Genomic DNA, 26,907 nt, shown 5'->3' with positions numbered 1-26,907 from the left:
TTCTTTGTTCTCGACAAACTCGATGGGCATCTCTGCAGCGCTTATTAACACACCATAAGGGCCACTGACAAAAGATGCCACGGAACATAAGTACGACAGTCATAGAGAACGAATTTGTGTTGAAAGCACTCACCGAAAATGTGCGCCTTGACAACCGCGCATTCATGCACATGCGTCCGCTCGACGTGCAGTTTAGTTCAACCGAATATGGCGTCGTTGACGTTCGTCTTGGACGGACAAGGGTGGTTGCACGGATATCTGCCGAGGTCACACAGCCGCGACAAGATCGGCCGTATGATGGCCTTTTTATTATAACAACTGAGATCAGTCCAATGGCAGCACCTACATTTGAAGCAGGGCGAAAATCCGAGGAAGAACTTGTCATTTCACGGATTATCGACAAATCTATACGGCTATCCGGCGCGCTAGACACGGAATCGTTATGTATTATAGCTGGCGAGAAGTGCTGGGCGATCCGCGCGGATGTGCATTTTCTGGATCACGACGGCGGACTGGTGGATGCTGCCTGCATCGCAGTCAGCGCGGGACTACATCACTACCGACGACCAGATGTGTCTATCCGCGGCGTTGGAAACCGGAGAGAAATCCATGTGCATCCGGTTACTGAACGAGTGCCCGTGCCGTTGTCGGTGCTGCACTTCCCCGTGTGTGTCACATTCTCTTTTTTCGACAAGAAGGATGCCGTCTCTGCGATCTCAGAGTCAGCGACAAATGCCGACGACGATATGCCCACCGGCGACGGCGACGACGACGAAGACAATACCGTTGTATTAATAGACGCCTCACTACAAGAAGAGATTCTAAGACATGGCTTCATGTCGGTTACTGCGAACTCGAATCAGGAGATTTCGCAGATATACAAAGCAGGCGAGTTGGCTGTGGACGTTAGCTTGCTCTTGAAATTCTCAGAGCTATCGATTAAAATTGCGGACAGGATCACGGCATTGGTGAAGAAAAGGTTGGTTGAGGATGAGGAAGTTCGAAATGTGGGCAATATGCGGGCAGAGGCAAGTGCGGAAAATGATAGATAGAAAGCTGGTATTCCATATGTTGTACATAATATTAAGTATCATAGTTTTCAAAGAGTCCCCAATGTATATTTATGTAGAGTAATTACACTATAGTACAAAACACCATCGGTAATCAAAATGTCGAAAGCGAAAAATCAATATTATGAAGCACCGCACTGCAAAAAAGTGTCACTACAGGCTGTGAACGCCCAAGCAAAGGACGCATCGGCGAGAGCAGACTCATCGTCATTTACAGACGTGGCATTTGCTGTCACAGGTATCGAGTCAGAGCCAGGAGCAGGTAGCGACTCACCACTAGCGGCATATACAGAACCCTCGTTGACATCCTAAGACTCGAGCGGCTCTTGGGCAGGACCGGATTGCGAATCTTCAATCTCTGGGGATTGATGGTATGGTCCTGGTTTCGGCGGATCATCTTTCGGAATCTCTTCGATGTGCTCTTCGTTTGATTCAGCATTTTCAGAGTCCTCACTTGGCTCAGGCTTCGCAAAGTCCTTCTGTTCTTCGTTTGATCCGCTCATTAAGTCGTGAGATCTCGCTATTGGCTCTGCCTTCATTGACTCTACCTTGCTAATGCCCTCAGAGTCCTTCCTTTGTCCTACCGCTGGTTCCGCAGTGTCAGACTCAATCTTAATCTTTGTTTGCAGATCAACTACCATGGAATCGCTCTCGTTCTCTTGCTCTGTGAGCGGAGCTGCTAAAATGAGCTTGGAGTTGGCATTCTTCGACGTGAGTGTCTCCACTTGCTCCGCTACTTCTGGCTTGATGATGCCGGAGTGCGTCTCGTCTGCCGTGCTATTCAGTTCATCCAACGCCGGGTGATCTGTCACGCGCTTCCCAGTGCTTGAATCCATTTCAACATCAGACGATCTAGCGCGCTCGCTTTGGACAGACCTGCTGCTCTCGTCCTGCCTGTCTTGTGTCCTGCCCGGAAAGCGACGGTAAAATTTCTCCCATTCTCTCTCAATTGTTCCTTGCAAATCGTGGTGCTGCTCATCTATCTGCTTCGCCTGAAAATCCAAAAGTATCCGAGGCTTATACGAAATAGAAGGGTATGAAGAAGTCTGCAAGGAGTCTGCCGCGAAAGTCAGCTTCGCTATTCTCCCCTTCACGTCAGACTTGCCGTCTTGATATTCGCGTTCTATTCGCCGCTGCTCTTGTAGTGCTCTCATTAACTTCTCGTTCTGCAGCTTGGCAGCGTCAACTTTGCGCTCTATCTCCGCTCGTTGGTTTGCTTTAGGTTGTGATTTTGTGTCCTGCTTGAACTTCTCAAGGGAAGTAAGCAGTGCTCCAAACATTCGTCTGCCGCGGCCCCGCTCCTCGAGAGCCGACTTTTGCTGATCTCGCCGAACGCGTTTCGCCGGCGGTGGTTGCTGCTGCTGCGGTTCTGGAGGAGCATCTCCCCGCGAAGCAGCAGACATGGGCTCGCGTGATGAATCATTGTTGATGCTGGAGTTTCGTTTGCGCGATGCATCGTTTCGTATATTCAGGGACAATTCTGCAGCCTGAGCGGCTTCACTGACGTGTTCTTCGTGTTTCAGCAGATCCTCAGATATAACTTCTGGAGCGACATCGGTCTCGATTCCAAAAGAAACGGGTGTTTCGGCCATCGTGCGTGATACGCGCGAGTCGTACGAAATGCGCTAGCAAATGAAAAATCCAATGTCACGCAAAGCAGAAATGACAAAACGGAGTTACAGATGCATGTGAAAGACTAGTCCGTGTGCATGGCAAAGTGTGCTGCTGGTGGAGAGAATTATAGCGTAGTCGATTTCGACGTTTCTATCCACGAGCCCCTTACACTTACACCCCTGAATTTATAAGGCAAGGGCTTCCCCAGATTCCTTGGGAGTTTATGACGTTGGATAGCTCTCGTCGACTGGTTTAGACCACGGGTCGTCCCAGTCAACTTGCTGCCCGCTCTTCTGTATTCTCGTACTGATCCGGCCTCTGATAGCTCTTCCCTTGGCATCGTGCAGCTTTAGAGCCTGCTGCCGCTGGCTTCTACTTCCCGCGCTGCGTGCTGTGGCGTTCATCACGATCCGACGCGGCGTGTGCATGACTCGAGTAAGCCGCTGCGGTTTGCTGGCAATTTCCGCTGTCTAGCTCGACGCCATGTCGTCGCCAGAGAGCCACCGGCTCCTACGCGCGACTTTCATGTCCAAGAGCCTCCTCACCTATGTTTGCCCTCTTCTTTTTCTTTTCGCTCTCTCTTCAAGTCGCGGCGTGTTCGCTCTCGAGGACGCGGACGGCCTTGCCACCGCCTTAACTGGTTCTCTCTCAAGCGCAACGGTGGTCGACACCAAACCACTCACCACCAACACTATGGGCATTTTTTCCGCAAGGAGCGCCTCTGCAGCACCGCCTGGACTACTTAGCAAGGCCATATGGTTTATCCCCCGGCTTATCATCCACGTTCTTGCTCTGATCGCCTACCACTTGCCTGCTCAGGTCCTCAGTCTACTTGGCACCTCCTTCAGTGTTACTCTCTCGTTTTCCTCGTTGCTTCTCATTATGGCCACATTTGGAGCTATTGTGTGGGCCTATGTGCGATATCGTTATCTAAACGTCTACTCGCGTCTGCCGCAGGAGTCGCACCGGCAGGAGCCTCAGGTCGGCATGATGTTCTTCCCCAACGCTCTGCCCAATCACTTTGAGAAGCCTGGATTCGCTAATTATTTAGATGAGTTTTTCAGCGGATTCAAGATCTTTGGGTACCTGGAAAAGCCTGTGTTCCATGAGCTTACGCGACATGTTCAGACAAGAAAGTTGATCGCTGGCGATACTATGCTGCTTGAGGAGGAGAAAGGCTTCTGTATTGTGAGTTGTACGTGCTACGGTTCCTGCTGTACGTGCTAACACTTCTAGGTTGTTGACGGAGATATCCAAATATTTGCCAACATTAACGCAATGTCCGACCACAAATCTCGCCACCGCGACAGCTACGTTGACGAAAATGACGAAGAAAGTGGCTACCGCTTATTGACGGAGGTCAAGAACGGAGCGCCGCTATCGTCCCTATTCACGATTCTCTCGCTATTTACCGAGCATCTCGACATACGACGCCACTCCTCTTCCGTGTCTTCACCAATGGCTGCTAGATCCGAAGAAGCTTTGCCGATGCAGAGTAACTACCCCGGCGTTGGCACTACACTACTCCCTCTACCCCAGATCCCACCGCTATCTGAGAAGGTTAGCAGCGGACCCTATGGAGATGACTCGCACCACGGTGATCCACACTCAAATGATTACCGCAATAGCAGAAGCTTAGAAGGCATCATCGCTCGCGCGACCGTGGATTCCACAATAGCTATTATCCCAGCGGAAGCATTCCGGAGGCTAACGCAAAAGTATCCGAAGTCCGCTGCTCATATCGTTCAGGTCATTTTGGCTCGCTTTCAGCGCGTAACGTTCCAAACCGGCAATAATTATTTGGGACTTACCTCAGAGATTTTGAAGACTGAAATCGCGTTCAACGAGCTTTCGCGCTATGAGTTACCAAATTATTTAAGCCAAGATGCGATTGCACGAATCAAAACCTACTTTGGAGACTTGAGCGGCAAGAATTACGATGCTACATTTGACGAAGATAGTGACAGACACGGTTACTTTGATGATCTTAAGGTCCCACCAATGAAGCCACCCAGTCAATATGATATTCGTCGTACTGCAAGTCGCAGCGATTTTATGAATCAGCGGGATCGATCAATGAATTCAAGCAAAGTTCTTCCCGGCGACTTGATGTCAAATGGCGCTATGTCGGGATATAATACGTCTCCATTGAATTTTGGAGCTAATACTGTCCCGGCACGGTCTTCGTTTGATCGGCATATGTCGTCAAAGTCGCCGAGATCAATGTATGGCACGCTGGATTTGTCAGAAGCTGACGATAATGAAGATATCGGAGATAATATCAAAGAGGTCGACGCGGAGGAGATTGCAGAATTCAAGCGGGCAATTCTTGAGTGCATATTGCATGCTCTAGGTATTACACCTGATTCTATTATTAACAAATCGCCACCAAATACATCAGCGGAGACAAGTCCACGGATTTCTGCCTTTGATTCTCGACGTGGATCGTCGCGGTTACCACCGATGCACACAAAGAATTCGGTGAATACCTTACTAGGATTCGTCAATAGTCCGAATCTTACGTTTGCCGATGATGAATCGGTCGCGTCTAGCGGTCTTCGTCAGCCAGCTTCACCGCATACAAGTCTCGCTTCCATGAAGAAAATTTTGTGCAAGGATGTTGAAGTATTACATTTCAAGGCCGGGTCGCGAATTTTGAAGCAAGGTGATCCCAACAAGGGATTGTACTACGTTATTGATGGGTTTCTCGACGTATGCAGTCAAAACAAATCAGGCGAGTATAAGACGATTTATACAATCAAGCCAGGGGGAATTGGTGGGTATTTGGGCTCAATATCCGGATTCAGATCATTCGTAGACATCCGTGCTACAACTGACGCCTACATCGGTTTCTTATCCAAAGACGCCCTTGAGCGATTGATCGATAGCCAACCTATAGTGCTACTTACTATGGCGAAGCGACTTACTACGATCCTCTCGAGCTTAATTTTACATCTCGATTTTGCCCTCGAGTGGGTACAATTAGAAGCCGGTCAAGTTCTCTATCAGCAAGGCGATGAGGCTGATTCAATGTACATCGTGCTTAATGGTCGCATACGAGCCGTTAAGGGTGATGAAGGGAGTATGGAACTTGTCGGTGAATATGGACAGAACGAGAGTATAGGAGAACTCGAGGTGTTAAGTAAGCTGCCTCTATCATTTTGAAATTCAGCTACTGACAAGCGCAGCGTCTTCGAAGCGAACTGCAACGATTCACGCCGTCCGCGACACTGAGCTCGTCCGATTCCCGCGGACACTCTTCGAAAGCCTCGCAATGCGGCATCCCGAAATTACAATGCAGATCTCGCGTATTATCGCGTCTCGGGTAATCAGTTTAGCCAACAACGCAGCACCAACGTCAGGAAAGTTTCGTACACTCGCAGTATTGCCCGTTACCTCCGGTTTGCCGTGCAAGGAGTTTGCGTCTCGACTGTCGCGGGCTTTCACTACAATTGGGCAGGCTAATATTTTACTTGATCAAGCTACCGTGCTAAAGCATCTTGGAAAACACTCCTTCAATAAGTTTGGAAAACTAAAGTTGAGCAGTTACTTGACGGACCTGGAAGAGCGCTATCAGATGGTAGTCTACGTCGGCGACACATCCGTATCCTCTCCATGGACGCAGACATGCATATCGCAAGCGGATTGCATCTTGCTTCTTGCCGATGCGAATGCGGATACAGCGATAGGCGAGTATGAGCGGATGCTACTCACGACCAAGACCACCGCGCGCAAAGAACTCGTGCTACTACACCACGATCGCTACGTACCGCCAGGCCAGACTAACGGGTGGCTGAAGCACCGAATATGGATACAATCTCACCACCACGTGCAAATGCAGTTCCGTGTGTCACCGCCGCGTAACCCGACAGCGTTATTTGGCGCTCGGATACGGAATCTGAAGGACAAGTTCCAGTCCACGCTACAGACAGAGTTGCAGAAGTATACGACTCGATTGTCGGGGAGTATGCCAGTGTACCTGAGCAGCCAGATGCATAAAGACGATTTTGCACGTCTGGCGCGGATACTTTCGGGCAATGCGGTTGGGCTGGTGCTCGGCGGCGGTGGTGCACGGGGGTTATCTCATCTCGGCGTGATCCGCGCGCTCGAGGAGGCTGGAATACCGATCGATATCGTCGGCGGGACCTCTATTGGAGCGTTTGTTGGGGGATTATACGCGCGTGATTCGGATATCGTGCCAATGTACGGCCGTCTTAAAAAGTTCTCGGGCAGAGTCGCCAGTCTATGGCGCATGTTTTTCGACCTAACGTACCCCGCAACAAGCTACACGACAGGCCACGAATTTAACCGCGGCGTATGGAAAGCGTTTGGAGACTCGCGGATCGAGGATTTTTGGCTGCGATACTACACTAATACTACAAACATTACACACTCGCGTATGGAGATACATGCGGTAGGGTACGCATGGCGGTACATCCGCGCGTCGATGTCGCTCGCGGGGCTACTCCCGCCGGTGACGGATGACGGAAGTATGTTGCTTGACGGCGGGTACGTTGATAATCTCACGGTTAGCCATATGAAATCGCTTGGCGCGGATGTGGTGTTTGCGGTAGACGTGGGTAGTGTGGATGATACCACCGCGATGGCGTGGGGCGACTCGTTATCAGGCTTCTGGGTATTGCTAAACCGCTTCAACATATTCTCACGCCAACCAAACGTCCCGTCGATGGCTGACATTCAAGCGAGGTTAGCATACGTATCCTCTGTTGGCGCGCTGGAACGCGCGAAGCGCATGCCGGGATGCGTGTACATGCGTCCGCCGATCGAGGGGTATGGTACGCTTGATTTTGGAAAGTTCGACGAGATTTACGGCGTCGGATATCAGTTTGCGAAGGCGATGTTGGAGAGGCTCGTGGGTGAGGGAAAGTTTCCAAAGATTGCGGGGGTCGCGAGGTTGAGCGATGCGAATCGCAGGCCAGTTCAACGACGAAACTCGATCTAGTACAGTGGTTGAATAAAAATATAAATACCAATTTATCCCACGACCACGCAACGATTTACCGCACTAGTTTTTCCGAGTGATTATTTACAATCAATCCCATACCTTTGGGACGTTTAATACTCTAGTTTTCCGACAATGTTATCCCAAAAATCCGAAATAAACTTCTCCGCCCCTTCGCCGCCGCGGACTGCAAGGTACACGCGCTCATCCACTGCAGGCTCCCAAATCCCGGGATTACCGCCCACCATCCTACCCCCTGCCTCTTCGAGAATGATCCACGCGGCGGCCACATCCCACGCATAGCACCCGCCCTCCCAATACGCGTCAACCTGGCCGGCCGCGACCGCGCAGGTGTTCATGGCTGCGCTACCGAGGGATCTGAAACCGTGGATAAAACCGCCGTCCGCGGCGGCGAGTTTATGGAAGGTATCGGTTTTGACTTTGTAATTTGTGCCGGAGCGTTGGGTGCCCCATTCAACTGCGATCAGCGCGGTTTGTAGGGTGAGTGAGACGTCCGCAGGGGGGGTGCGCAGGGGGAGGTGTTGGTCGTTGAGAAAGGCGCCGTAGCCTTTGATCGCTGTGTACATCAGCTTGAGAAATGGGTTGTACACGACGCCGACGACGGGTTTGCGGTTGATCGTGAAGCCGAGGGAGGTGCAGCTGAATGGAAAGGAGTGGATGAAGTTGGTGGTACCTGTTGGTGGTTAGAGATTGTCATACACACGCAGGAGCATTATAACGCGAACCGTCGATAGGATCTGCAGCAGTTAGCAACCCCATCTACACACTACACGAGAATATTCAACACATACCCACTACAAACGTAGGCTTATCAGTCAGCTTCGTGACACCAGGAACATAGCTCTCCTCGCCCATAAATTCGAAATCAGGAAACCGCTCCTTGAGCTTCTTGCTCACGAGCAACTCTACCGCCGCGTCTGTCTCTGTGACCAAATCCACAGCTGCACGCATTAGCTTCCTATCACTGAACAGAGGAGAAGATGGGAGAAGGAAGAGATACCATTAGCCTTGTCGTCGTACGTGGTCTTGCCCGTCTTCGAGGTAATCAGATCACCAGCCTCAAGCGCGAGCAGCACGAGGTAGTCGCGTACTTCAACCAAATCAATGTCGCTCATTCTTCTTCTGCTGGAATGACGCCTTTTCGTCAGCATCAAACACAACTCCAAGAACACCTGCACTCACGCCTTTGGCTTTTATTAGGTCGTATATATATAAATCCCGGACCTTCCGGATATTGTTGCATCAAATAACGCGCGACATGGGCCACTTCCCCGCAAACCATCCCACCACACAGCGCCGCACGTGGGTTCACTGCATCTTTTCTAGGGGGTTTAAATCATTGCCACATCAACCTTACACGGCGACGAATAAGCTACACGTACGGAATAGCGGAATAGTATAATCTATCACATGTGCTTGTGGCCACATCCGAAAGAACAAGACCAGCGACTACGAAATCAAGCGACGGTCCAGCGTAACTGAAACTAAACTAAATACCAAACGACATTTGTAAAGACGAACACAACTGTAGGAAACATAAGCCAAATCTAACAACAGCATGAAAATAAGAATCTAACGAATGTGAAGATCATCTGCGCCAAAAACCAAGAGTATAAAACAAGAGGCGCGAGAAAACGAGCAGCATGACAAAAAAAACACGACTCTTGAGCTACATGACAGCGTAAAACATAGCGTAAGATGGAGAAGCAAAACCAGAAAACCCAAAATGCCAAAAAAAAAAACCATTGTCCCTCGCCCCTTCCTCAAATGTACAACAGTGAACAGTCATTTTCAACATCACAATACACACGTAATGAAAAACAAGGTCTCTATAAAAAGCAGAAATCAGCACAGCTCCTCTAGTGGCGGCGCAAAGCTGATGACCTCCATATGCGTGCGGTTCTGCCGCGACGCGAGCACGACGACTTTGTCATCCTCGAACGCGATCCGCCAGACTGCCTCGAAGGTCGTCACGAGGTCGCGAATGTGGTGCCCTGTCTTGATGTCCCACACTTTAACCCTTCCGTCGCTGCCACCGGTGACGATACGGCGGTCATCGAATTGCAAGGTGGTCACGGAGTTATCATGCGCCGCGAGCCTGTGCACACACGCCACACGCTTGAGGTCCCAAACACGCGTGGAGCCGTCCGACGAGCCGGTCACAAGCGTGTCGCCTGACATTTGGAGCTGGCTCACCAAGGAGGTGTGCCCTGAGAGCACCGCGAGACACTGACCGGAGGTCGCGCTCCAAATACGCACAGTTGTGTCAAGCGACCCCGTAGCGACACGTTCGCCGTCAAATGCGAGCGCGTAGATCTGCGAAAAATGCCCACTCAGTGTGTGCAACAGCACGCCGCGCGATATGCTCCACACCTTCGCGGTTGTATCGTAACTCCCGGAAACGCACAGATCACCATGCACCTCGAGACACCTCACGCTGGCCTGGTGGCCGAGTAACACATGATGGCACTCGCCCGTCTCGATATCCCACACCCGCAAGCTCGCGTCACGCGAGCCTGAAATCGCGGTGCGGCTGTTGCTCATCTTCAAGCATCGCACGGTGGACGTATGCCCGTGCATAACCGCGCGACATTGCCCGGTGCGCATATCCCACACGCGCACATCGCGGTCGCAGCCGCCGGAGACAAGCGTGTCGCCCCAGGGCATGATCGCCCAAACGCCCATGACATGCCCGATGAGTGTGTGCAGCAATCGCCCGTCGGAGGTGAACACGTGGATACGCGAATTATCCAGTGCAACGATGATGTAGTCGCGTGTCAGGTTGAGGCAGGTCACGACGCCTTGGTCGGTTGTGACGTGGCGCGCGGAGAGACGGCCGCCCGTGAGCCAGGCCGAGTCCACCATGAACCGCTGCTTAATCACGCTTCTGTACGTGCGCGGCTGGGTTTGTCGTCCGAATTGTGAGAGATAGCTCGACTCCATCATCGATAAATCCCCGTTGTGCGAACTCGTGGTTGTGACTACCTCCGTTGTTGTAGCCGGCATTCCCGCGTTGGTCAGCATTGTCAGAGCAGTGCTGGACGTGGGTGGCGACGAGACTAGTCCACTGAGCACGGGGTTAAACTGCTGCTGCGGTCGAAATGCGTCTGCTTGGGAGGAGGATGGTTGGTTGAATGGATATGAAAAGAGCGACGAGGTCCGGTGCTGCATCTGTTGCAGCTCCAACAGCTGTTGCTGCTGGTATTGTAGTGGCGGGCTTTCCGAGTCGACGTTTGGTTGTGGCAGCGCCGATACCGACACATTAAGGCGCGCTAAAACGTCTAAGTCAGCAAATATGCCCGGACAGTGGGAGCGCAGGACGTACCGCAGAGTCCTTTCCATATCATGTCGTCCGAGACCAGCTCAGCCCAGCGCCGCGACACCTGCGCTGCTCGCGCGAGCGTACGCGGCTCGTCGATATGCGATAGAATGCGGAAACATATCTCGTTCGGCAGCACTGCGAACGGGTCCTTCTTGAGAAGTGGCGAGACGTAGTCCACCACAAACGAAAGCGTCGCAGTGTCGCACACCGAGAGTAGCGAAGCGAGTAACGCCTTTTGCTCGTTCTTGTGCAGTCCCGCAAACTGCCGAGCGAGTGCCGCTAGCGGAGTGCTGTCCTCGGCGGCGGTGTCGATGGCGACGGCGTCGTGAGGGAAGAAGCTCGTATATGGCGTGGGGGATGGCGCGGGGGTAGGCGGCTCTGGCATGGCGTTTGCGGGGGGGTGAGCCGCCACGGGGACTGCAAAGCGGTGTGCAGTGGCAGTCATAGCATCTTGCGACCTGGACGGCGCCGCCTCGAAGCCGGGGGCCTGCATGATGGGGTTGGGAGGAGGGGAGAGGGGGGGGCGAAGTCGTGGAGGTTTCCGCGATAGCAGCAGCGATTTGAGAAGTGTGGACCGTTGACTTCCGCTTTCCGGGTCGTGCTTTGCTACAAAACCCGTGCCGCTGTGGACAGCAGGACTAAACCTCTCGTCCTCCATTATCACCATCACACATCAGCACAACCATGAGCGCTGACGGAGATCAAGAAGACGAAGGACGGCCGCTATTAGGCGCGCTTGCTGCACCGGCTGCATCGGCACCTGCGGCTATTTCGCGAAGCGCACAGGTTCATACCCCCGTCGTGACGCCGGAGATCAGAGCTTCGACCGTGCAACGCGACCGCCACGCTGTCGCAATCCCGCCGGTGCTGGGACCACCGAAGATCGGACCGCAGCGGACATCCAAGATCGCACAGAAGCTGACAGTGCTGCCTGAAAGCGGCCGCAGCACCAGCAGCAGTAGCAGCAGTAGTAGTAGTCGCGCTACTACTGCGTCTACACCCAGGCCGTCGCCGCCGCAGACTGTACCTGTTCCGGAGCGCGGGCCGCATGACGAGCAGCAGGTACAGTCGCCACAGTCGCCGTCACATCCATACGCCCCTCACTCGCCGCAGCAGCATCCGCAGCAGCAGCGCCAACGCCAGCGCCGACGACGTGACAATTTGAGCACCGGTGACACCGACGACTTCTACCGCGACCCCGAGATCCTCGGCAAGGCGGATCGCGCGGTGCTCCCCCGCGTGACGGCGTACTGCACTGCGTCGTCGTATTTGATGAAGGAGATGCTCACGTACTTTACGCGACACTGTGAGAAAGTGGGCAAACCGAAGCCGCACGCGTTCACGGACTGTTTCTACATGGACTTTGCATTTGAGCGGCACCAGGCTGCGGCGGGCGCTGGTGAGGTCGATTACATCTCGCGGCGGACCGCGAGCGGTGTCGAGGTGCGCGTGGGCGTGCCGCGGAAGAAAGAGGCGTTTGTGTTTGAGTACGGCGTTGTTGTGTTATGGGGGTTTACGATGTCTGAGGAGCAGCAGTTTCTGAACGCGCTGACAGACGACTCGGTTGAGGTGCTGGAGATCCGCGATCGGCAGGTCGAGGATTTCGGTTTCTTCCTGACGCTGTCGCATCGTCCGCGCGTGTTTAATGACTACATCGCGCTGGGGGAGGGTGAGGCGTCGAACTACATGGTGAAGCTGTCGCTGTCGCACGCGATCGCACAGTCGGTGAAGATATCGCTGTTTGAGGGACTGATATCCAACACCATCAACCGGACAAAGGATATGCCGCAGAACCTCGCCATGACGGGGAAAGTGCACATGACGCGACGGGAGGTGATGATGTCCATCGGCGAGCTGTTTATCCTGCGGATCAACATCAATCTGCACTCGTCGATCATCGACTCGCCGGAGCTGATGTGGACAGAGCCGCAGCTGGAGCCGCTGTACAAGGCGATGCGGAGCTACCTGGAAATCGGGCCGCGCGTTACGGTGCTGAATCAGCGGCTGGAGGTGATTGCAGACCTGTTGGAGATGATGAAGGAGCAGCTAGGACACACGCACGAGGAGTACCTTGAGCTCGTGGTCATTGTGTTGATTGCGGTGGAGATTGTGGTGGCCGTGACGAATATCGTGGTGGACATGGCGGCGGAGGCTGGCGCGGGTCGGTAGGAGTTCGTATGGTTAAGCAGTTAAACAAGTATATGTGCTTAGTGCTGCCAGCAGTCCCATGACGCGGGCACGCGACCGCGGGATGTTCCGGACTGCCGAAAGCAGCAGTCTAACGAGGCGGGCCGCACCGCGGGAAGAGGTCACGAGCGCGCTATGCGCGGCACGCGGTGCAGTGACGCCGGGGACGCGATGCGGGGACGCGGGGCAGCGCCGCACGGCGAGTCGCGCGACACGCACGTGCGAGCGTCGACACCGCGCGACACGCGACACGGGCGCGCGCCGTCGTCCGGTCGTCGCTGCTCTTCACGACAGCGCTCCGCGCCTCCTCGTCCCTCTTCGCCTCGCCACGGGCTCCCCGGGACGGCGCGGGCCGCGAGGAGAAGTACAGGCTGCAGCAGCCAGCGGCTGCGGCCCGCTGTGGTCCGCCGGTCCCTGAGCGCGAGACCCTGGCGTGGATGGCGTGGAGATAACACGGCGCAGAGTCCGGGGAAGCGTCGGATGCGTCCGGTTTGCGGGGTGCCACACCGTCGGCAGGCTGCGTCGCGGCTCCGGCAGCGCGCGCTGCCTCCCGAGCGTACTCCGGCGCGGACGCGTGGGGGTTGCGGCGCAGCTGCCGCGGCGGCGCGACGGCTGAGGCGTAAGTGCCGCGCCGCGCGAGAGTTGCGGCAGATGTGCGCTGCACCGGGGCTGTCGTGCGGCGTCGGAGGGTGGGAGGATGGACAGTGTCGTCGCGCACTGCGCGCGGAGGGCCGCCGCGGTGTGCGCACCCGCGCGAGGCGGGCGGCCATGAGGCGGCGCCAGGCAAGATAGCGGCAGGCGACTGGCGGCGCGGTCGCGTGGCGGACCGCAGGGCAAAGGGTGCAGGAGAGTCCGGGGACGGAGAGCGGGAGTGGAACAGCGCACAAGCACGCGCGTTGACCGAGGACTTATCGCCGGTTCGCACTTTCGCTATATAAACCATCCTCCCGCGTTCGCCCTTCGAGGCCCGTCAATTCTCTTCCCCTCCTCGAGACTCGGCGTCCGACCTCTTTCCTCGTTCCCCGCCGTCCCAGCACATCCACTACACGCAATGGCTCCCCGTGAAAGGAAGAAAACTACCGCCGTCATCAACCTGCTGGCTGGCGGCACGGCCGGTCTCTGCGAGGCGCTGTCGTGCCACCCGCTGGACACTATCAAGGTGCGCATGCAGCTCTCCACGAAGGGCAGCGCTGGCGGCAAGAAGGCCGGTTTCTTCGGAACCGCGGCCTCCATCGTCAAGAAGGAGTCGTTCTTTGGGCTGTACAAGGGTCTCGGCGCCGTCATCACCGGTATCGTGCCCAAGATGGCCATCCGCTTCTCGTCGTTCGAGTGGTACAAAACCATGCTCGCCAACAAGGAGACCGGCAAGACGTCGCCGACGGGTGTCTTCTTCGCCGGCCTCGCCGCCGGCACCACCGAGGCCATCCTCGTCGTGAACCCCACCGATGTTGTCAAGATCCGCCTGCAGGCGCAGCATACCTCCGTGACCGAGCCTGGCGCGGCGCCCAAGTACCGCAACGCGGCGCACTGCGCGTACTCCATTGTCCGCGAGGAGGGCATCAAGGTGCTGTACCGGGGCGTGTTCCTCACTGCCCTCCGCCAGGCCACCAACCAGGCCGTCAACTTCACCGCCTACACCGAGATCAAGGCCTACCTCGCGAAGATCCAGCCCGAGAAGGACGACCTGCCCTCGTACCAGCACATGGCCGTTGGCCTCATCTCCGGCGCGCTTGGCCCGCTCTCCAACGCGCCCATCGACACGATCAAGACCCGCATGCAGCGCGAGAAGGCCACCTCGGGCGAGTCCGCCCTCGGCCGCGTGTCCCGGATATCCAAGCACCTCATCAAGAACGAGGGCTTCTTCGCGTTCTACAAGGGCATCACCCCCCGTGTCATGCGTGTCGCGCCCGGCCAGGCCGTCACGTTCGCTGTCTACGAGCAGGTCTCCACATTCCTCGAGAAGTTCCCGCTGCTGTCTGGCAAGCCTGCCGTTCTCGACGCCTAATTGCATCATTGAGGAGAACAGATCCGAAAAAGTTATATGATCCTGTATGTACTTACTGCGGAGCGTCACGACTGCCGCTCTATGTTAATCTTTTGTTTGCAAGGAGTGTTCTTGGGCCGTACTTGTTATTGGTTTATGCATTGTTTTGTCCGTTTTGTACTAGAGATTGCAAATCGAGTTATGCCATCATCAACATACGTGATTTTGCGGGGCAGCGGAGCGGATCCCCGCGAAGGTTTGGCTGCCAGTCCGGTTGTCCTCGCGTCGATTGGCTGTGTCGACCGTGCGGTTTAGGGCTGGCCCACATAAGCGCCGAGCGCGACACGGGCGCAAGCGGCAGCCAATCAGCGGCGTCGCGGGTCGTGTGGCTCTCGCCGCATCGTCGGTGTCGCTGTTGGCTCCAGACCTGCTCTGACTAACTCCCTCCGCCCGGCCTCTCGCCATTCCTCCGCTGCCCGGCTCTCGGCACGCGCTGCCGTCCGCCGGAGCCAGTATCATGCGCGCTGCTGCAGCCCCAGCAGCCGGAGCGCTCTGGCCGCTGCTGCGCGGGCGGCGCTGTGCGCCTCCCACAGCTGCCTGCCCCCGACCGTCGGCCTTCCGACGCCGGCGGACGCAGCCGCACGGTCCGTGGTGCGCAGGTGTACGCATGTTTGCTCGCGACGCGCGCGACGAAGTTTCCGGCGGTTGGTGCTCCATTCCGCCGCTCTGCGGGCAAGGCGAGGTTTCCATGGCCTCTGCCGTCTGGGGCCCCGGGGCGACACAGTGCGCTCGCTGCTTCTCCAGCCTGCTGGTTTAAGCCTCGAAAGTACTGCTTGCTGCTGCCTGCCGTAGCCGCGCTTTGTAGACGGGCGACTATGCCGGCCGCATGTATGCAGAAGTATAGCACGATCTGTTGGACAGCCAGCAACGCCTGTGCGAACGGACTGTTGGAAGCGCGGACGCGTGGCACGAGGGTGATTGTGTTTCGCAGCAAGCCTGCGTCGCAAGTGGGTTGCAATTACTTGGCTGCAGCGACGACCATGTCTTCGCCTGCTCGGCTTCGAATTTGTGTGCACATAGAAACGGCGAATGTGCACCATATCGGCTCTGAAAGGGCTGCATGTACGTGGTGGGAGATACCGCCACACTCTAGACCAAAGGTCTAAGTCAGTGCTGTGCCACCTCGGCACAAACACCAGCACTGCACTCGAGCTGTGAGGAGCGTGAAGACGCCTGATTGCTCTCCGTTTGCGCGCGGCGGTAGCTGATACCTTGCAAGGAGTTTGGTCCAAACGACAGCACCCATAAGTAACTACAGACCAGCGCGAGGCTGCGAGGAGCTGCAATGCTGGCGTGTCGGGGCTTCACAAGCTGAGCATGGCACGGATGATTCCCCGCTGGCGATCTTGAAATACCCAAATTACACTCTCCGCCCTGAGGAGCACGCGGCAGCGCGTGTCCTGTCGCGTGTTTTTCAATGCAGGTTGGACAGGCTTCCCTGCAATCACCATCTCTAACTCTGTGTTGCTTTCTTGACCGGCCCAATTCGACCGCGCTGCGGCAGAAGAACAGGAACGCAAGATCAGGCTGGCACACGAGCGGACGTGGACGACGGACCACAACATCGCAATCAGCGAGCTCTGACCCACTTTTGGAGAAGACGACCTACTTGGAGCTGCTTGGGATAGGCATGAGGAAGACGTTAGCAATGATGCGCTAATTAGTGGAGCAAAAGTCGCATAATGATGAACCATCTCGTATTGCCGTGGTCTGCGTTTGGCGTGCAGTGCCGAATGAGAGATGGTGCAACTTCGGAGTTTCGCGACGCCGATGGCTGACCGCCGCTGACTGAGCAGCCTGGCATCTTGGGACAGCGGACGGGGATCTGAGAATGCGTGGACATCCGAGTGCACCGTGCGACTCTCCGCCGTTCTTGCACGGCTGTGTACGATCTACGCAAACCTGCGCAAGTCCTCGCCGCGTACCGGCCTTGCGTCCGGGATATGCAGAGGCGAGTCTTCAATCGAGCACGCACATACGCTGCTTTCATCTGCGCAGTTTGCATTGACATCTTCTGCTGAAGATACCAAAACCCCGACGAGTGCCGGCGGAGCAACACCGCCGTCGAACTTCCGCAGCTGGCCGCGCAGCTGCAGCCGTAATTCCAGAAGTCCCAATCAAGCTCTCGCCCGCCATCGGTTATCCGCCGCTCTGCGAGCTTGCTAATTGCGTACTAAGCAGTTACTGCTGTTTACATCAGACCGCTGGACTCCAAAAAGCCAAGGGTGCCCTGTGGGGTGGGCTACAAGAAGCGAGTTGTCTGAAGAGCCGGCTGCGGGCGTTCGGGCGTGTTGGTGCGTCGTTATGTCCCAAAGAGTAAGCGTTCCAGAAGATGGAGGCATGCGCGCGGTCGGACTCAGGAAGCACGACCCGCCGACTATTCAGCCTCTGCGACTCCGAGGAAGACTGGCTCTAGATTAGTCCGAGCGTTTCCGGTTCCCGGAGCTGTCAAGGCTTCGAGTCAAGGGTCTCAGACAGAAGTCAAGTTCCGGTCTGCCTCCGCATCCACAACCTCCGCAGTCCAGACGCGCCGACTCGTGCCCGCACGCAGCAGACCACTGTGTCGTCTCCTTGCTGCAGCCTGCGTCTTGCTGACTTGTGCCATGTGAACGCGACCGACCGCGCGTGAACGCGAGCCGTCGGAGATAGCTCGGGTCGACAAAATTATGTCGAGGTGAGACGAAGATTTCAAGACCCAAAAGTCCGTACAAGGGTCGACACTAGCATAAACCCAACGGCGTCTTCGAGTGCATCGCGCCTGTACTGCAGTGACTGCAGTACAGGCTTGTACACTGCATGCCTTCCACCGCCTCCAGCATGCTGCTTCTAATCGCCGCCGCTGCCGCCGCCGACGCATTGCTTCGCGGAAACCGGTGCGACGCATACTCGTATGATCCCACGCACGACAACTTCGACGCAGACTTCGATTCAGACGAGGACGATCCCGAGCCTCCACTGCATTTGGACCCTTTCACCCTCGCCCTCAATCTCGACGCCGATATCGGCAAGACGTGGTACTACCGACGGCTCTTTCAGCAGCTCAACACACGAATCGATCCGTCGTTTGTGCCGGAGCACCCGCACACTTCGCCGGTGCTGCGCACGATCGAGGCGCATAGCCAGAAAAAGCTCAACACTGATCTCACTAAGCAGACATGGGCAAACCTGCGGCGGTACTTCCCGCCGCCGACCGAGCACGGGCAGCAGCATTTGTCGCTGCTGGATCTACCGACAGAGATATTGGACATTATCATCAACGTGCACGCCACCAACAGAGTGCTTGGCGAAGGCTGGAGGAAGACGTATAAGGTTCTCGGCAGTGTTTGTGGCAAATTCTGTCAACTGGTAAGGCTCGTTGCAATCGTTATGTGATCCAGCTAACACCTACACCTAGGCACAAGCCAGTCGCTTCCAAAATCTCTCGCTAAAGACTCTTGAAGAATGTGTTCAACTCTTGGATTTTCTCCGGAACTCACCACGTCTCCGCTTCTACATCCGCAGGGTCAAAGTTGATTTCACGTGCAATACGGCCAAACAAATGAACGACTATTGCGTTTCACTCGACGAAATATTACGGCTATGTCCAAGCCTGGTCGAGATGTCCTCGAATTTAGAGCGAGCAGTCTTCCCTGTTGCTGATCCCGTGTTTACATATCAAAGAGACAAGTATCCAAACGTCCGGACCTTGACCGTGTCAGACAAGGGCTCCTCGATCGGTATACCCGTGATGACGCCAGTTTTGGATTTCGTGTGCCTCACTCGGCTGAAGTTTTTCAAGACAAATCTTTCGACAGTGCAGCTGCAACTCTCGTCCAAACAGCAGCCAGAGATGGCATTTGTGCGCGAGCTCACGTTGGACGAAGTGATTCTCGATCACAGTACGATGACGGAGCTGTCGTCGATGTTCCCCAAACTCGAAATTCTCAACGCCAGACACGCATTATGTGGGTGCTCTTGCAGTGTGATTTGGTGGCAGACTACAGCTAACATGACTCAGACGACATCATGACGTTTATATCACTATTGCTCGTTCGACCAAAGAGCAAATTACGCGCACTCACAATCACAGGCTGTGTGCGACGACGCATCGGTGACACGCGAACTAATATTTCCCTGCTTGGTCCTATTCCTAGGAGGTTATGGACCGATCTTGAGGAGATATGCATCTACGACTCTACACCACTATCTGCAGACTATCTGCCACCGGCGGATATCATGTCTCTGCCAAAACTGAAGCATCTGCATATAAGATTCCTGGTGCACCCCATAGGACTGTGCAAGCTCAATGAATTCTTTTCTGCCCTCAGGAATCTACAAGCAATTTTGACGCCGCCCAAGAAGTTACTTGACGACCCTGAGTTAATCGAGGATGCGCCAGTCGTCACGATCGAGTGCCCGGTTGATCAAGATATAGGAGTTCCTCTCGGCACGAGGTCGGTTCATATGCTGTCGTGGTTGCAACTAGCTGTACCGTCATACAAGTTTATGTGGACGTCGGAGGCGGATAGGCTAGTGAAGATCATTGACCCGGAAGATCTGCTTACCGAGGGCGCAGAGTATCTCCGTGTGCTTCATGATAAATTAGTGATGGGAAGGTGATGTCATCATTATTCCGTGTACTGTATGAAGTGTATAATACTTCGTGTCTATCTGGCTCGGATCAGTGCATCCAGGACTTTTGGATAGGACAGCGGTGGAACTATACTAACTCTGATTTGAAGTTAAACGTATATATAATGCATATAGTAAATAATACCCACTTGCCTGTAGCTATGACTCAATGTACAGGGCACTCTTAGCAGTACGCAGGTCGCCATTTAGCGAACAGGTTTAGTTTGGCCCCCAGATACATTCATCAGAGACGCACTTTCAGGTTCAATTGCACACAATAACCCAGATATGGGTGTCGTTCTCTGATTCTGCGGTCTGCGAAGCTTCATTCGTCACGACCTAATTGCTCATCCCAAGTTTGTAGGCACTGGTGGTCGTTTTGTTGAAGCCAAGGCGAGGTACGAGCCCTAGCAGTAGCTTGTACGCACTTTTCACTCGATCACCCAAATTCTTGCTGAACGCGCCAATTGTGGCACCCTACCACCGCAAAGTCTATCGCAGCAAAAACAAAAAAGAAGAGCACCTACGATTCCAGCATGGTCTCCCACTGCAGTACTGAGTAGGCCCAAAGAAGGTTAACGAGTGTTGATCGGACGGGAAACTGTGCTTTCTCCTTGGTATGGCCCTTCCTGTCGATCCATCCTCGCACGGTCCACTGTCCCATGTCGACACGCGCGAACGGATTGACAATGATGGCGATGTACAATGACGTTGCCACATCACCATCATTGTATTCGGGGCTACGATGGATCTTGACGCCGGTGACTCAGTGTCGCATTGTAGACGTGTTCAGGGTTCGTGCCGTCGCGTTCGTCTTAATTGTGTGCACCATCCCCAACAAAGTCTCTGACTGTGCATCGATATCAGAAAACCACTTTATCATTAACGTAATCACCATCAAACAATTCAAGTTATCTCAACAATACAAACAAAGCAAACATACTGTACAAAATAGGCAAACCGTATAGTTGTTGTTCGCAGACTCGCACGCGAACTCCAAACACCTTGTCACGGTCATCGGAACTGGCTCGACCAGTGCATCAAAAAGCACGCACCCTGCGTCCTCGGAGACATGTATCCGCGTCTCTTACTTTGTGTTGATGTGGAGCGTGAACTGTTACAAAAGCCGGGGTATCCGCTGGTCGTAATGCCTTCTCGTCGCAGACAACAATCGAAAGCTTACCGTCATAACCAAGATAATCGCATAAATCCTACACGCCTATTGAACAATGACATACGCTTCGACAAAGAGCGCAGACGCGATTCGCTGTGGCGCAGCGCGTAAGAATTAGTAGATGTCAGGTCCCATCCTGCTTGTAGTCGACATTGATATCACGACGCGAAGCATACTTATGACACTACAAGTGAAATGAGCTCTGTACCGGGACAAATCACAGTGCAAGACCTCCTAGAGCTTTATGTCAGCTGCGGCGGAACTGAGGAACAAGTTATGAGTCTTGGAACTTTAGATTTCTCCGAAGTCGAGCAACTCAATGATCTTGAGCCATCGGGTTAGGGCATGTTATGGTCGAGATTCCAGCGCAGCGCGGCTTGGGGATTGAGGTGCCATGCCCTCTTACAGCAACCGCACGGCTGGGTAGGAGAGTATCATTGTATGATATTTTACCATCGTCCCACACTACAGCTCTATGGTCTTGTTATGTGAAAGTTGTAAGGAGGAGCAAGACTTGAACTGTTGAGCAATTGCGATGGTGTTGTTAGGGGGGCGGTCAGCTTCAAGTTCCGCTTGATCCGCTCTACCAACCTCCCAAGTTCAACGAGCCGTGCTTGCGTTTTCTTAGTCTTCCTTTGCTTCTTTCCATTCTCTTGAAGCTCTGAACAGTTGCTACTCGTCTATTCTTTTGCTACTATCTAAACAGCTCTGAAGTCTATCCAAAGACACCTTGGAGTCTGGCGTGTCACACGTAAGACGCGTTTGTCTGAAGCGATCCAGTGTAAGTAACTGCAATGGTCGTCGAAAAAGAATCAACAGAAAACTAATCCAATTGGCAATAACAGATACCAAAATGTACGGCATTGTCTTTATGCGAACAAGGAATTGCTTCGGCTAGAGGGCTAGGATCCACGAATTGACCTCCGCTGCGAGTCAAACAAGAAATCGATTCAGACGCGCTGGCTGGTCCTCAGATGCTGATACGCCAAACTGACTGCTTCTCTGACTGCAGAAAGATCCAACTATCTGTACCTGGAGTGGCAGCGCCGCATGACCACAGCATGTTGACTTCGAGCGAAGTTGCAACGCTGCTGTATCTGACACCAACCTGATAGTGATCTGTTTCATTGCACTAAGGTGCTGGTTTATTATCGACTCTTATATCTTCGCAGGCACAGCATAGGACAGCATGTTTCAGTCGACGGAGGTATTCGGAAGGCATATTAGTATTGTCTGGATAATGCGCCTATTTCTGCTGGAGTAACAACAAAGTCGAAAGGCGTACAGTAGTTGATCGTCCGCAAGTGAGGACAGCCGCCGGAAGCAGAACGACTTCTGCTCAGTGCTGCAGTGGCAGAAGAGCGGCATCGCGGCGAATCCTAGTGCTGGCATAAGGGCAAGGACGAAAAACATGGACGGATGTTCCACAGCGCGCAGCCGGCGGACGCGTGATGCTTTCGGGCGTCGACCGGAAGGACTCGCCAATCACTCCGGCTTATTTTCGTGTGGGGTCGGGTCTGGGGAAGTTGAAGCTTACCGGCTGCTTGTCCGGCCGCCGAATAAGCTTTTAAGGGTTTGTTCTGGAGATCCTCGGCAGCACGGCCGAGCGGCGCTTGAAAGACGCGGAGTCAGGCTCTTGAAGATCCATATCGGCCTGGGATTTTGAACAGCAGCAAGCCGCGCTCAGCACATCCTCCGTGCGCTGCGCCTCGGACGGGCGGTGCTGGCCCGAATTAGCGAGGCCGAGTCGGTGCGGCGGAGGGGCTGAATTTACAATACCCTTGTTGCAATGTCAGCACATATAGCCAACCTCTACGCTAGTCATGCTTCGAGCTTAGCGCCAGACAGTTTCGAAGTTTAAAATCTGTTATCGGCTCGATGGAGGGAGTTTAGAGTTTTATGGTATCCGGGCCTTGTTCGCGGCGTGGCGCGCGCGCGCAGGGGCACGCGGGCGCATATCTTTTTGTATAAGGTCCTCTTTGTTCTGAGCGGCACTGCGTTGGTGGCAATACCCTCTTACTTCGTTTCTGTTTTCGTATTTTGTAAGCGTCTTTCTTAGTTCAAATTTCGTCGTCCTCGCGGTCTGCTAACAAGAGCAGTGTGTGAGCTGCTCCGGAGAACAAAGGACCGCTGGGCAAATATAGACAGCTGCATTCGCATTTTTTGGAGTCATTTTCCACACAGCATACAACACAGCAAAAATGGCGACGGATACTGAGCAGCCGAAATGGAAGAAGTACTTCTTGAAGACGTTTTGGTTTTTGGTTAGCGAGTGGTTCGTCATCGGCATGGGAGTCTTCATTGCGCTGGCGTACAAGTTCCCTTCGGTGGCGAAGAACCACGGTCATATAAGAGCGGATATTACCATTGAATACCTGGCCGTTGCTGCTATTTTCTTGATTTCTGGCTTGAATATTCCACGGAAAAAGCTGATTACTCAGGCGAGCCACTGGCAGGCGCATATCGTCACTCAAGGTGAGTTGAGTTCTTGTGGCACAGTTCTGATCGCACTAATTTTGCTAATGCTTTCATACAGTCATTTCTTTTCTCATTACTCCTTCTATTGCATTTGGATTTGCATCGGCTATTAGAGTGTCCAATAACCCAAATATCAACGAGTGGATTTTGATTGGTATGATCATCACCGGCTGCACTCCAACCACGGTGTCATCAAACGTCGTCATGACGCGAGAGGCTAAGGGTAACGAGTCACTCTCGCTTATTGAGGTCTCCGTCGGCAACGTGTTAGGCGCGTTCATCACCCCTGCTCTAGTGCAGATGTATTTGGGTGCTCACACCGGATTCTACTACGGTAATCCGACCAACGACATGAGTCTGCGATCGTTGTACGCGCATGTCATGAAACAGCTTGGTCTATCGCTGTTCGTGCCGCTCTTTGTCGGCCAGGTTATCCAGTACTTCTTCCCGGATAAGACTAAGTGGGTGCTCACAAAGTTCAAGCTCGCCAAGTTCGGCTCGTTCTGTCTGCTGCTTTTGATTTGGTCGTCATTTTCCAACTCTTTCGCCGCAGGTTCGTTCGAGACTGTGTCGCACCAGTCAGTCATCATGATTTGCTTCTACAACGTTGCAAGCTATCTCTTCTTCACCGTCATCTGCTTCATGTGCGCACACTGCCCTGTGCTTCCGGCAAAGTTCAAGTTCAGCCGTCCGGATACCGTGGCCATCATGCTCTGTGGCGCCGCTAAGACTGTCGCGCTTGGTGTCCCTCTAATCAATGCGCAGTACGCCGGCAACGCCACTGAGATTGGTCTCGTTTCCATCCCGCTCGTGCTGTATCAGGGCGAGCAGATTCTCGTCGCGCAGCTGCTTGTCCCCATTTTCCGACGTTGGATTTTGAAAGAAGTCAAGGCCAAGGAGGAACAGGCGAAGTTGGACCTTGAAAATGCCGACAAGAGCGAGCCGTTGGGCGAGGTGCAGTCCTCAGCTGAGGCTGTGGATGTGACGACGGCCGGGTCGGAAGACGAGAAGCAACAGCTGAGCTCGTCAAGCAGCATGAGCAGTGAATCTAAACAGAAGGCAATTGTCGAGGAGGAGTCCAAGAAGTAGACGATTTTCGATTTAGGTTCTCTCTTTTGGTCTGTTGGCGATGTCTGCCCGCCATGTTTTGGTTTTCTGTTAAAATTTGTCTTGTATAATTAGAGTCATATTTTGGTTTACAACTGCAATAATTCTTGTCATGGTACATACAGACGTATATATGGGCCACTAATGAAAGCTGGAGATAGTTATGATTCATGTTCTCTCGATGTCCGCAATGCTATATATCACACAATTTTGTCTGCGGTGTGCTTGTAGAGCTTGAACTCACATGTTATAACATTTGGTAGACTTAGTTTGCATTTCTTGAAACAGGATGTAAGAAAGGTTTCTTACATGCGCCCTCACGAAAGAACGAAAACTACAGACGCATGTCTTTTACAATCTCTAACAGCAACTAAAACACCCTCAGGCGTCCCGATCTGCTCTTGCTCTACCAACGCTCCGTTAAGACACTGATCTTATGAAAACGCACATGAATGCGCAAGATCGGTCCTGCAGTCCAAAGACTGCATCGCTGGGGAATGATTTATGAGTGCACAATGACAAACACAGTGGACTGTTGTGCCGAATAATGCGTTAACCTGCTGATAGCAAAAAACCACTGAATAACCGGATAAATTACCAAACACCGATTCCTTAAATATATTTTGAATAAAAGAAAACACCACATACTTGTCCGTCATGCACTCTGGTGTATGGACAGGTATCATCTATAGCAAAAATCTATAAGATCGGCAGTAAATCAAAGAGAGCGGATATACTCTCGCCATAGTGATTTCGACGCATGCACTCCGCCAGGATTGCTGAAATGTCGATAACGGTTAGCTTTTCGGACCGCGCCCGGGTCTCGGGGGTGATAGGGAAAGTGTTGGTTACAACGATCTGAGAAAAGTTAGCAATGTCAAATCAACACTAAGAGTTGTGTGACTTACACGATCGATGCACTTCGACGCCTCCATCTCTTCAAGGCAGTCGTCGCCAAAGACACCATGGGTGGCAATGACATAAACCTGCTTGGCACCACAGTTCATGCGGCAATGCTCGGCCGCAGCGATGAACGAGGTGGGGCGATCAATCATGTCATCGACAATAATGGCTGTGCGATCTTTCACGTCGCCTACAAGGGTGATTAACCGCTCGCTATGTGGTTCCTCCTCCTCGTCATCAGACCCAGTGGCATCGATGGTACCGCCAAGTGCATGCTCGTGCTGCGACGCGACGGAGTAGATCGACGAATACATGAAATCGTTTTCTTGCGACCCATGCGACGAGTTGCAGTCTGTTTCTTCGATCGGATTAATATAATCATCGTCAACAACGTGGCCTTGGACGACTCTAGCACTTCGGATCTCGGACATGGTCATATGGTTCGGCAGTTCCTCATCGATATCGTCGTCGTCACCGTCGTCGGCGCGAATCGTAGGCGACGCACGCGAAATTGGAAATGCGTTGCGGCGTCGGCGGTCTGTGTTGATCATCGCAAAATTGATCTTCAATGCATCCGCAAGTGCTGTGACGCGCTTCGTACCACCAGGGTTTTTTGAGACCACCACGGCATCTTGCCATTCCGGGATATTCAGCTTGATCCACCGCGCAAGCGTCGGACCAGCGTGCAGATTGTCAACCGGCTTAGTGAAGAAGCCTTGCATTTGAGAGGCATGTAAGTCCATGGTGATAACGTGGTCGGCGCCAGCCATGGTCAACAGATTTGCGATCACTATACGGCGTCAGTATGATCGCAATCGCAATCTGGAAGGAAGCGTACTTCGAGCTGTAATGGCGCCTCTGTGCTTCTTCATTTTGCTTTGCTTCGAGTATGGGAAGTATGGTACCACGGCTAGATGAGACTATCAGTAGGTTGTTTGAGAAACGTACATAATCAAACGACTTACCAGTGATCTTGTTAGCAGAACCGCCCCGGCAGGCCGAGATCATAATCAAAAGCTCCATGAGATGATCATTGATTCTATAGTCACACAAGAAATTTTAGATTATGCACAACGGGAGGAATGACCGTGGCATTGTAATGCGTACCGAGTGCTGCCACTCTGCACGATGTAACAGTCCTCGTCACGAATAGATTCGCCTGATGATCGTTAGCCAATAACTATTACCATCCACGGTCCAAATCCGTGAAATAAAACGAGAAAAGCGTACCAATTGCGACCGAGGTTTCACCGTTTGCAAACTTCGCGAGGGTACATTTTCCTTCAGGCACGCCAAGACGGTCGCATATTAACCGTCCAAGCTCGGGATGCGAGGTTCCAACAAAGACTTTCGATCGCCGCATGGTGCATGTGAGAAATTTGTGCGAAAGTGGAGTCGAAAAGGATAAGATAC

General features: G+C 53.6%; 11 protein-coding genes across 11 annotated transcripts; 6 read left to right on the top strand and 5 right to left on the bottom strand.

Moving 5' to 3' along the window:
• Positions 1–5: 5 nt before the first annotated feature.
• Positions 6–1,351, top strand: V1518DRAFT_6238 (ribosomal protein S5 domain 2-type protein). The gene has a single exon (XM_066906636.1). The coding sequence runs from the start codon at positions 75–77 to the stop codon at positions 1,050–1,052; it is 978 nt and encodes a 325-aa protein (XP_066761750.1). The 5' UTR covers positions 6–74; the 3' UTR covers positions 1,053–1,351.
• V1518DRAFT_408334 (uncharacterized protein) lies at positions 1,089–2,816 on the bottom strand. Its single transcript, XM_066902100.1, has one exon. The coding sequence runs from the start codon at positions 2,660–2,662 to the stop codon at positions 1,379–1,381; it is 1,284 nt and encodes a 427-aa protein (XP_066761749.1). The 5' UTR covers positions 2,663–2,816; the 3' UTR covers positions 1,089–1,378.
• On the top strand, positions 2,806–7,801 carry V1518DRAFT_379080 (uncharacterized protein). The gene is made up of 3 exons (XM_066901628.1): positions 2,806–3,872; positions 3,921–5,826; positions 5,873–7,801. The coding sequence occupies exons 1-3, from the start codon at positions 3,168–3,170 to the stop codon at positions 7,645–7,647; spliced, it is 4,386 nt and encodes a 1,461-aa protein (XP_066761748.1). The 5' UTR covers positions 2,806–3,167; the 3' UTR covers positions 7,648–7,801.
• On the bottom strand, positions 7,761–8,783 carry V1518DRAFT_424334 (uncharacterized protein; the record flags this gene model as incomplete). The annotated part of the gene is made up of 4 exons (XM_066905864.1): positions 7,761–8,341; positions 8,394–8,405; positions 8,460–8,609; positions 8,669–8,783. 4 exons carry the CDS (start codon positions 8,781–8,783, stop codon positions 7,761–7,763), a joined length of 858 nt encoding a protein of 285 aa, XP_066761747.1.
• Positions 8,784–9,513: 730 nt separating this feature from the next.
• V1518DRAFT_402743 (WD40-repeat-containing domain protein) lies at positions 9,514–11,483 on the bottom strand (the record flags this gene model as incomplete). Its single annotated transcript, XM_066901845.1, has 2 exons — positions 9,514–10,940; positions 10,994–11,483. The coding sequence occupies 2 exons, from the start codon at positions 11,481–11,483 to the stop codon at positions 9,514–9,516; spliced, it is 1,917 nt and encodes a 638-aa protein (XP_066761746.1).
• A 163-nt stretch (positions 11,484–11,646) lies between these two features.
• Positions 11,647–13,235, top strand: V1518DRAFT_408327 (uncharacterized protein). The gene has a single exon (XM_066902099.1). It carries the CDS (start codon positions 11,675–11,677, stop codon positions 13,157–13,159), a length of 1,485 nt encoding a protein of 494 aa, XP_066761745.1. The 5' UTR covers positions 11,647–11,674; the 3' UTR covers positions 13,160–13,235.
• A 681-nt stretch (positions 13,236–13,916) lies between these two features.
• On the top strand, positions 13,917–15,375 carry V1518DRAFT_408326 (mitochondrial carrier domain-containing protein). The gene has a single exon (XM_066902098.1). The coding sequence runs from the start codon at positions 14,229–14,231 to the stop codon at positions 15,180–15,182; it is 954 nt and encodes a 317-aa protein (XP_066761744.1). The 5' UTR covers positions 13,917–14,228; the 3' UTR covers positions 15,183–15,375.
• A 1,051-nt stretch (positions 15,376–16,426) lies between these two features.
• Positions 16,427–17,149, bottom strand: V1518DRAFT_6091 (uncharacterized protein). The gene has a single exon (XM_066906634.1). It carries the CDS (start codon positions 16,913–16,915, stop codon positions 16,526–16,528), a length of 390 nt encoding a protein of 129 aa, XP_066761743.1. The 5' UTR covers positions 16,916–17,149; the 3' UTR covers positions 16,427–16,525.
• A 641-nt stretch (positions 17,150–17,790) lies between these two features.
• Positions 17,791–20,157, top strand: V1518DRAFT_6101 (uncharacterized protein). Its single transcript, XM_066906635.1, has 3 exons — positions 17,791–18,566; positions 18,616–19,165; positions 19,219–20,157. Exons 1-3 carry the CDS (start codon positions 18,018–18,020, stop codon positions 19,818–19,820), a joined length of 1,701 nt encoding a protein of 566 aa, XP_066761742.1. The 5' UTR covers positions 17,791–18,017; the 3' UTR covers positions 19,821–20,157.
• Positions 20,158–22,960: 2,803 nt separating this feature from the next.
• On the top strand, positions 22,961–24,931 carry V1518DRAFT_408314 (SBF-like CPA transporter family-domain-containing protein). The gene is made up of 2 exons (XM_066902097.1): positions 22,961–23,481; positions 23,543–24,931. Exons 1-2 carry the CDS (start codon positions 23,208–23,210, stop codon positions 24,571–24,573), a joined length of 1,305 nt encoding a protein of 434 aa, XP_066761741.1. The 5' UTR covers positions 22,961–23,207; the 3' UTR covers positions 24,574–24,931.
• A 359-nt stretch (positions 24,932–25,290) lies between these two features.
• On the bottom strand, positions 25,291–26,857 carry V1518DRAFT_402738 (phosphoribosyltransferase-like protein; the record flags this gene model as incomplete). The annotated part of the gene is made up of 6 exons (XM_066901844.1): positions 25,291–25,449; positions 25,500–26,284; positions 26,333–26,404; positions 26,460–26,533; positions 26,602–26,653; positions 26,725–26,857. 6 exons carry the CDS (start codon positions 26,855–26,857, stop codon positions 25,291–25,293), a joined length of 1,275 nt encoding a protein of 424 aa, XP_066761740.1.
• Positions 26,858–26,907: the final 50 nt, after the last annotated feature.

The sequence above is a fragment of the Limtongia smithiae genome (assembly GCF_038497785.1).
Source record: "Limtongia smithiae strain NRRL Y-17922 unplaced genomic scaffold V1518scaffold_1, whole genome shotgun sequence".
NCBI lineage: Eukaryota > Fungi > Ascomycota > Lipomycetes > Lipomycetales > Lipomycetaceae > Limtongia > Limtongia smithiae.
The sequence above is the reverse complement of the archived record's forward strand: the minus strand, read 5'-3'. Positions and strand labels throughout refer to the sequence as shown.